The sequence below is a fragment of the Anastrepha obliqua genome, chromosome 4 (assembly GCF_027943255.1).
Source record: "Anastrepha obliqua isolate idAnaObli1 chromosome 4, idAnaObli1_1.0, whole genome shotgun sequence".
Lineage (NCBI taxonomy): Eukaryota > Metazoa > Arthropoda > Insecta > Diptera > Tephritidae > Anastrepha > Anastrepha obliqua.
In genome coordinates, this window is record NC_072895.1 from 335,685 (window position 1) to 345,182 (window position 9,498).

Here is a 9,498-nt window from a genome sequence, read left to right on the forward strand (position 1 = left end):
GCACCAAACGGTTGTTTTCAATGGATGTAATGCCTGTTCTTGAATAGTTTCGGGTTGCTCTTCAGCCCAAATATGGCAAATTTGCTTATTGACGTAGCCATTCATAAGTTAGTCAGAGCGCTCGATGAACACTTTTCATAGAGCGTCGATTTTCGCAATACAATTGTACGATTGTACGATGTAAACTCTAAGTTTTTCCATGTTGAAATGTCAATGAATACTGAAAAAAATTATACGAGTATAATAAGTTTGACAGTAGTCACGCGATGTCAGTAAAAAAAAAAAACTTATTGGAAAAAGGACCTCCAATCTTATCAGCCTTTATATTTATTAAAAGCATATACATACTTAAAACATACGCCAAAGCAAAAGACTGTAAAGCTTACTGCTAAGTTGTGTACAAACTTGATTTTTTTCATGCGGCAGAACTGAGAAAAAATGCCGTAGTTTCGAGTAAAATATGGTTTAAAAAAAGAAATATTTTATAACACATATCTGTATAAAATATAATATTTTATGGTGTCTTTGGAATTATTTAACAGTGTAATAAATTTGCAACAAAAGAGAAGAATGTTGAGCAGACGAATTGAAGTAAAGAAAATTGTGCACTTCCCATAAGTAAGTTTCAACTTTAACTCCTATGATAAAAGAAAATACCGTTAACATAATTTGTATTGTAGTAATATCGTTTTGAAAAGAGATAATGTTATTATAAAGCGGCAGTTAAGGATGACCACCACAGCCCTGGAATCAATTAAGAATTTTGGAAAGTGCGATTTGAGCTTTTGGCTGGGATGTGGCGCTAGGTATGGGGTTACAGAGGCATGTTTCTCTACGAATATATCCCGCTATACTGTTCGTGACATTATACACAAATGTATTGAAGAGTTTTTGAAGTCATTACCCACAGTCAAAAAATATCCTTCTATAAATCATTATCCCGATTCGCGGTTAATTTTAATTTTCTAGGATCTATTTCAGGTTATTGCGGTTATCATTGATCAGTACACGACGAACACGTGTTAAGCAATAGCAATGAATAGCTATTATATTTTAGGTGACAGGGGTTATGCTTGCCAATATATACCAATCACTAATTTAACACCATATAAAAGATTGAACCAGTTGACAAGAAAGGCAAAGAAAATTCAATAAGTTACGCAGTAAAGCCCGCATCAGTTGTTGACATGTTGAAAGTACGAGTACACTGTCTATCCCTTTCGACAAATATTTCGTTAAAAAATAAAGCGCTGTATTCAAGTCATCACAATGCCTTATACTTTAAAGCATCAAAAACAAGTAGGCTGGTTTAAAATTTTTATTTCTTTAATTTGTTATAATAAATTGTACTTGCTAATTTAAATTTCTCTATTTATTGAGCTAGTTATTACAAATGAGTATGTCTTTCTGCCACATTGGCAAGCATTTCAATATTTATTGAAGGGTTAACATTGTTTGTTATTTCATCGTTCAACATTTTTTCTCCGTTCTAATTGTAGAACTTTCAAGTTTAGCTTTTTCTGTCTCTCGCTTTGCTGCTTTTTGCTTCTTCCGCGTTTCCAGGTTATTTATTTTCTTCCACCACTAATCAGCAATGAATCTACTCACTTCCGCTTCATTTCCACTTCTGTTTCTTGTGATTTCTGTTAGTCCGGTTATTTTCGTTCCGTTTCCGAAAACTCTCTAATTCTTCATTTGGTATAATAAGATGTTTTATATTCGGAGTTTTTTTTAACGATTTCAATGAATGTCTCTGCAGATTGAATATACTGTGTTTCATCAGCACTTAGATTGTGCCTCGTCGCAAAGTATTTTACTAGGCCCCCTATGCCATCGCACCCCCATGTCGCAGAAAACAACCATTTCATTTGAAGTTTCGAAGTTTTGAATTCATGAAATTGGAATCGATTCTTAAAATGACTAGCCGCTCCATCAGAAATTATTGTCATACTCCGCGTTATAATTTTTGGAAATCTTTTCTTCAAATCATGTAAAATATTGTCAATTGCCAACAATGCATGCGCTGAATCATAAGTTAAATCAGCTTTCGGTGCTTTGGCCAAAATAGCATACTACAGTGAAAATAGAAACCTGTTTCAATTTCCAGTGGTACGACTGTACTTCAATTTTAACAATCACCGACCAATTTTCTGCAAAATGTATGTATGTGTAATATTAAATGAGATTAATTTTGTTTTGAGAATTTTTCTTCGTGCTATTCCATTTTGTTGAATTTTTCTGCACTGAAGGTGAGTATTTACTTTTAAAGTCCATTGAGACAATGTTTTGATAAAGATTTCTATTGAAATGGTCTTTTTGATGAGATCATTACCTTCCCAGACAGCGAAAGTTATGTCTTATTAAAAAAATAGTCGGTAATTTTTTCGACTATTCCATTGATGCATGTATCGCTGTTTACTGAACAGACTCCGGCACAAAGGACGATATTACGCAAATTCAAAACTTCGACACCATACCTATTTAAGCAATTCTTCAGGCCCACTAATAGTAATTCAAAATTAGTGCAATAAATGCTCAAACAAAATTGCTTCATAGGTGAAAGGACAACCCATTTCGGTCGGAGAGTGTAAAATTTGGAATAGCCAATTTTAAAGTCCGCATTGTCGCGCTTGAACAATTGAAGTTAATATCACAATATTTGAATGTTAACAATAAAATCATTAAGAGCATCAATTTCTGTCATTTTTTGAAGTGTGGATACTATTTTTGTCAATATTTACTGAGCAGTTCACGTTTGTGCCGAAAAAACAGGTTATTTACTCAAAAATTTATTACTCAAAAACAACTGATTTTAGCAACTGGACATTCATCTCAATTGAAGTGTGAGGTGTTCTCTTGATTTGGAAAAGATGAAAAAATACACTTTTTGAAATATTGAATTTCGAAAAAATTTGTCACTTTTTGTTTTTTGCAAAATAAAAAATGTTCAACTACTTTTTTGCTATTGTTAGCACATGAAATCGCTCGTGCAAGTAATGACGATCATTTCGAACCCAGAATTTAATTTTTCGGTTCATTTTTGACTAAGTTATGAGCAATTAAAAAAATAAATTTCTTATATGGTATAATTAAAAAACTCGATTTTGAGCCAAAAAACAAAATTGCCGATTGATCTTGAAAAAAAATGTTTCGGACGAACAAAAAAATACGTGTCTCATTATTTTGACTAGAGAGCAACATATTTGAGTTACATCGAAATCGAAGAACATGTCCCGAATAGCCCGGTTGAATTGAAATGGAAAGCACCTATTATACAATTTATAGGGTTGTAATTCATATTATATATTCATGCTATAAAACAAATACTCCATTAGTTCTCATCATATTGTGCCACAATATTAGTGCTGCAATGATTGTTTCCAGCCTTCTTGTTCTTCTTCTTAAATGTTATTTTTCATTTACAATAGATATTCGACAGTACTGCCAACAACAATTCCCTTAATCCGCTTAAATTATGGGAACTAAGCCCATCAGTTGATGCGGATTAGTAACGCTTAATTCCTGACATATTGCATACCTCTACGCTCACCAACTTTAAGTACTTGTATATATCACTAATAGAGGTTTTCATTCATAGGTATGACAACTTGTGATATAAACAGTTTTGTGCGCTTTTGTTAACATATTGTATCACAAAACGTATGCGATTGACAACTCGATTATGACGGTTGCAGACGACTAACGTCCCGCAAAACAAAAAATAATAATTTTTTCGCTTAGCTGAAGCTATCATTAATTTTTGTACACCATGGGTTAATTAGCTACCGGCATTTCTCATTAGTTATTGTGAATACTTCTGAGTGTACCGCCGAACGTCTAAAATTTTACATTTTTATAACGAAATTGTTTATTGTATAAAGTAATAATACTGTGAAAAACCATGAGTAAAGGTAAAGTTTTTAAGAAAAACAAATTATTTTGTTCTTTTTAAAATCACATTTAAACTGTTTGCAGAAGCTACCGATATCATTAAATCTACGGATCCACAAGCACCAGTAACAAGGAAAGGCTATTTGATATCCATAAAAAGTGGCGAACCGATTGAAATAAAAGATTCGGATGTGGTTTGTAATAAATAAACTACCATTTATGAATGTAAAATAACAAATGTCTTTGGCAGCATGGACGTTGTCGAGCAGTAACTGATTTCGAAAAATTGAATCGCATAGGTGAAGGTACCTATGGCATCGTTTGTAAGTAAACAGTACGTACATATAAGGAATCCAGGTCATTGTTTTATATATATGTTTAGATCGGGCCAGGGATACACGATCGAACGAAGTGGTAGCCTTAAAAAAAGTGCGTATGGACCAAGAGAAAGATGGTTTACCAGTAAGTGGATTACGAGAAATAATGATTTTGAAAGCATGTAAACACGAAAACATAGTAAATCTGAGGGATGTTGTTGTCGGCAAAAGTTTAGAAAGGTGTATATTAAGTATAAATATAAATCCCATATATACTAATTAAGTGTGTTTCAGCATCTTCCTTGTTATGGAATATTGTGAACAGGATTTAGCTTCACTACTAGACAATATGGCACAGCCGTTCTCCGAACCTGAAGTCAAATGTATTATCTTACAGGTTTTGAATGGATTGAAATATATGCATTCACGATACATAATCCATCGCGATTTGAAAGTGTCTAACTTATTAATGACCGACCAGGGTTGTGTGAAAATAGGTAATTCTTTTAGAGAATACAAAATTTGAAATTGTGTAATAATCTCCAGCTAATGCTTTAAACAGCTGATTTTGGTCTTGCCCGTCTTTTTGGAGAACCAGCTACACCCATGACTCCACAAGTTGTAACATTGTGGTATCGTTCACCAGAGTTGTTATTGGGATCAGCAACTCAAACAACAGCAGTAGATATGTGGGCAGTCGGCTGCATATTGGGTGAACTGCTTTCCCACAAACCGCTTCTACCTGGTAACACCGAGCTTGGCCAATTGGATTTGATTATAGATTTGCTCGGCACACCATCTGAAAACATATGGCCTGAATTTTCCAAAATGCCTGCTTTGGAAAATTTCACATTAAAGAAACAACCTTACAACAATTTGAAGCCAAAATTTCAATATTTGACTGCAGCCGGGCTACGGCTATTAAACTTTCTTTTCATGTATGATCCTAAGAAGCGAGCTACGGCCGAGGAATGTTTGCAGAGCAGCTATTTTAAGGAGCCGCTATTGCGTAAGTTTAGCTTCAAATGATCTTTCTATTTGTTGGCTTTAATAATACGACCATTATAGCATGCGACCCGAAATTGATGCCCACATTCCCTCAACACCGAAATTTGACAAATTTAAAACCACAAACCTCTCATCAAACTGCTCCCGAGTTACCATCCATATCGGCTATCCTGGGCAGTATATTAAAAAAACGACGAGTTGAATAGTTTTTGCTATTTATTAAGTTGAAATAAACATTAAAATGAAGTGTGAGTGCACCGTACACCTACAGTGTATTTACAAATAAGGACGATCCATGGATGTATCTTTTGCACGCTTATCACGCGATCGTGGGAACCAGCGATGTTTGGTCGTATGTGTTAGTTGCATAAGTTCCTGGCGTGCTACTTCTGGTTTTTTGTTCTTGAAGGCACTCATTGCAGTGCGCAATGCGTTTACTTTGATCAGCGATATATTCTGTGAATCTAATGCCTTCGGTAGAGGCTTAGAACATTCATATGGAAATGGTATATCTGGATGCCATGCGACCACAACAGCGCCATCATTGGTTATCGCCACTTTATCAACCAGGCTTTTATTGCCTACTGCATTTTTATGGTTTGTTTGCCGTAATGAGGCAGTAGAAAACAGTCGCAAAAAACGTATAGACATTCTTACAAAATTTCGTTAATTTATCTACTGGCAGATATGTAATGCATAATTGTCACAACAGCTGATGGTTGGTGTCAGTGTTGCGATCTCCGCACCAAAACTCCCATTATCCTCAGAAAAACGCCATTTTTATCCCACTTTAAAATTCGTAAATCCAATACAGAGAACGTTAAATATAGAGAATTCTCACGAGCTACGAATAGTGTGAATTGTCAAAAATGAAGTGAAACCGCGAACACTATTTCACCTCGCTTAACTCGACAGCGGGGAAGTTCTTAACAGGGCTGATTACAGTGAATTATGTACAAGTACATTGGCTCTGCTCAGTTTTTGGTTTCTGTATGAAATCAAATTGACGAATGCCGACGGCATTTTGCAAGGCATTTGCTTGTGCATTTTTATGTTCCCTTGGTAAACGAAAATTTATTCAATTTGTATTTTCAAACAAAGGTGATGAAGGAAATGATTGAATTTATTATATGCGCCAAATCAAATCAAAGTAACTTTATATTTTGATTTAATTTACCTCTCACATTTTGGTATGTGCGTTTTAGTAAATTTAAAACTAAACAAATTTGATGAAAATTTTTACTAATTTTTTGAGTCGAAATTAACTCATAGCATACAAGTGTTTTGGTATATCGACATATGTATTTACATTTGAATATGCATTTATTTGTTCCTTTGGCGAACCAAATCTTTTTCAATTTACATATGTATTTTACAGAGAATAATTCATATATGTATGTATGAATTTTATAGATAGTATAAAACTTTGAAATTTAAAATAAATAAAATAAAACTTCAAAGAAACATATTTGCATACATATGTATATGGACAACTAAGTTCTATTGCATCTTTAATAAATATAGTGTTGCACGCATATGTATGCACTGAAGCAGCATGACCTACCTCACGAGCATCGCCTTATCATATTGCATGCAATAATTAGGAAGTAAATATTCGAATGATCGAATTCCTGCAAATGCTAAAACAACTTCTTCTGCATATGCATCGACGTGTGTGCATGTGCGTATATACACTTGATGCCCTACTATATCTATCTATGTACATTCAATTGATCAAATCAATAAATTCTGTATACAAAACGCTTCATTACCAGGCACACAGAAAGATGGCATATGCAAATATAAATATGCGAATTGAATTCAAGCAAAACAATGCTTATTAATATACACATATGCATGTGCATACAATCGCACACACAGGGCACTCACTTTATTTCTCAAAATGCGTATGTCGTTCAAAGCTAAAATTCTATGCCTAGCGACTACAAGAACAAAATGCAGTCATAGACGCAGGCGTAGCGGCCATCATTCTAGTTGCCATAGCGCTGAACAGTCGCGGCGGCGCCGAACAGTTTCAACTATTGTTCTGTGCAACAAAAACTCATCTTCAAAAAATTCATTGATAAATTCGAGCTCATAGTTCTAAGAGCAAGAACTTTCATTCATAAAACGAGCCGCCCATATGCCAATTTTCTCGACAATTCGAAAATAGTCAATATTGCAATATTTCGCGTAGAATTATTTGCCAATATTTGATAAATCTTCAATTTTTGTCAAGTCGAGTGCCCGCGGCATCGTACATATGTATGCATCAATATATGTACGTAAATATGTGTATATGCACAATGCTGTGCCAATGAATGTGCGCTGCGCCATGAGTGCGCGCTGGATTTCTTGCGAAGTTTTACCGTTTTATCTTGAGCTGTGGCAGACATAACATATGTACATAATTTGGATGATTTGGAGAAATTCAAATATATACACTCGTCAGAAAAAGTTAACGTACACTGCATGCATTCATTAAAAAAGTATAAAAAATGTATTTATATTTGGATTGAATAAAAAAAATTTGTACTTTATTTACAGGTTAGAGTTCAGTCATTTAGCACAAGATGATTTAAAAAGCATAAATTTAAATTCAGTTTCAAAGTAATAATAAAAACAAAAATCATATGAAAAATACTTCAGAAAAAGTTAACGTACACTGTACATAACTTTAAAATAAAAATTAGTAAATAAAATAATAAAACTTATTAATAGCTTGTAGGGTATCCCCTTCGTCTTATAACTTCTGCTAAACGTTTTGGCATAGATTTGACCAACTTTGACGTTTCCTCTGACGTAATTTTGCCCCATTCTTCAGTAATTACGTCCTTCAGCATTGTTTTTGAGGTTATGTTATGCTGCCGAATCTTTCGTTCTAATAAATCCCAAAGATGCTCAATAGGATTGAGATCTGGTGATTGTGGAGGTGTATGCAATTGTTTGGGTACATTATACAGGAGCCAGAGCTTAACTATTTCTGCAGTGTGCTTAGGGTCGTTATCTTGTTGGAACACAAATCCGTTCTCTAAGCCTATTTTGGTAGCACTCTGCCTCAAGTTCGATTTCAGAATATCCAAATATCTGTACTTATCCATAGTTGATTCTATAAATTCAATATTACCCACTCCGTTATATGCCATACACCCCCCATACCATTACGCCTCCGCCGCCGTGCTTAACAGTTGGAGCAAGATTCTGTCTGTCGAGAGCTGTTCCTTGTTTTCGCCATACCAGTTTTCGTCCCGTAATTCCAAATATGCAGAATTTGCTTTCGTCGGAAAATAATACCTTTTCCCAGAAATCTAGGGGCTTGCTGATGTGTTCTTTGGCGAAAGCAATACGTTTCTGTCTGTTTATTAATGACACAAACGGTTTCTTGCGTGCAACTCGGGCATGATAGCCACTTTTCTTTAGAATTTTACACACAGTATCACTGCAAATGGTTTTTTGAAACCTTTCCTCAACGTCTTTTGCAATTTTTGAAGCCGTAAGTTTTGGATTTTTTTGAACTTCATTAATAATATGGCGTTTTTCTCTATCAGTAAGCGTACTAGGGCGTCCTGAACGCGGCTTGGAAGTTGTGGAGCCTGTCGATTTATAGTTTTTGATAACTCCTTGGACTGTAGAATGAGTCCTTCCTACAGTTTTTCCAATTTTGCGTAAAGATTTCCCTTCATTCCATAGTTTTATGATGATATCCCTTTCATCGGAGCTTGTTGCTTTTCTTTTTGGAGCCATTTTACAAAACTGCTGAATATTACACGCACTAGCTAGAAAATAGTTTAGATATACACCTTAAATGCTTTTTATTCCATTTTGTTTAAAACGTAATAGGGGAAGCCCCGTGCTTTGTGCTGTACGTTAACTTTTTCTGCGGTGGTAATGCCACATTTTTTAAATATTAATCGCTAAATCAAGAGTTGCCACAGTTTTTCTATTAAAATTACATTTGAATGATTACTCAATATTATGTGATGGTATTGAAATTAAAAAAAGTTTTGTTTATAAAGAATCTTATCATTCAGAGCCAAGAAAAGTCCGTACCGGGCCGTGTACGTTAACTTTCTCTGACGAGTGTAGGTCATATTAAAAAGCTACCTAACATTCTTTGCTTCTAATCACCAACAAATTCTTATCGACTGCTGCTAAATTTACATAATTCAGCCCCTCACTGTTAATTTTTGTTGAAAAATCTGTCTATGGTGAATTGTCTTCGCGAGACGAGTACCCCTCGAAAATGAACACTTTCCAGCCATTAAGACTTCTCTATTCATTA

At 34.6% G+C, this 9,498-nt stretch overlaps 2 protein-coding genes across 2 annotated transcripts; one reads left to right on the forward strand and one right to left on the reverse strand.

Moving 5' to 3' along the window:
- Positions 1-3,804: 3,804 nt before the first annotated feature.
- On the forward strand, positions 3,805-5,478 carry LOC129245868 (cyclin-dependent kinase 10). The gene is made up of 7 exons (XM_054884296.1): positions 3,805-3,911; positions 3,976-4,085; positions 4,142-4,214; positions 4,274-4,448; positions 4,503-4,705; positions 4,771-5,217; positions 5,277-5,478. The coding sequence occupies exons 1-7, from the start codon at positions 3,902-3,904 to the stop codon at positions 5,420-5,422; spliced, it is 1,164 nt and encodes a 387-aa protein (XP_054740271.1). The 5' UTR covers positions 3,805-3,901; the 3' UTR covers positions 5,423-5,478.
- On the reverse strand, positions 5,415-5,950 carry LOC129245869 (39S ribosomal protein L42, mitochondrial). Its single transcript, XM_054884297.1, has one exon. It carries the CDS (start codon positions 5,865-5,867, stop codon positions 5,493-5,495), a length of 375 nt encoding a protein of 124 aa, XP_054740272.1. The 5' UTR covers positions 5,868-5,950; the 3' UTR covers positions 5,415-5,492.
- Positions 5,951-9,498: the final 3,548 nt, after the last annotated feature.

Coding starts and splice junctions, on each gene's coding strand:
- LOC129245869 (XM_054884297.1), bottom strand. CDS start 5,867: ATGTCTATACGTTTTTTGCGACTGTTTTCTACTGCCTCATTACGGCAA.
- LOC129245868 (XM_054884296.1), top strand. Junction 4,215..4,273: donor AGGTACCTATGGCATCGTTT/GTAAGTAAACAG, acceptor ATATATGTTTAG/ATCGGGCCAGGGATACACGA. Junction 5,218..5,276: donor TTTTAAGGAGCCGCTATTGC/GTAAGTTTAGCT, acceptor CGACCATTATAG/CATGCGACCCGAAATTGATG.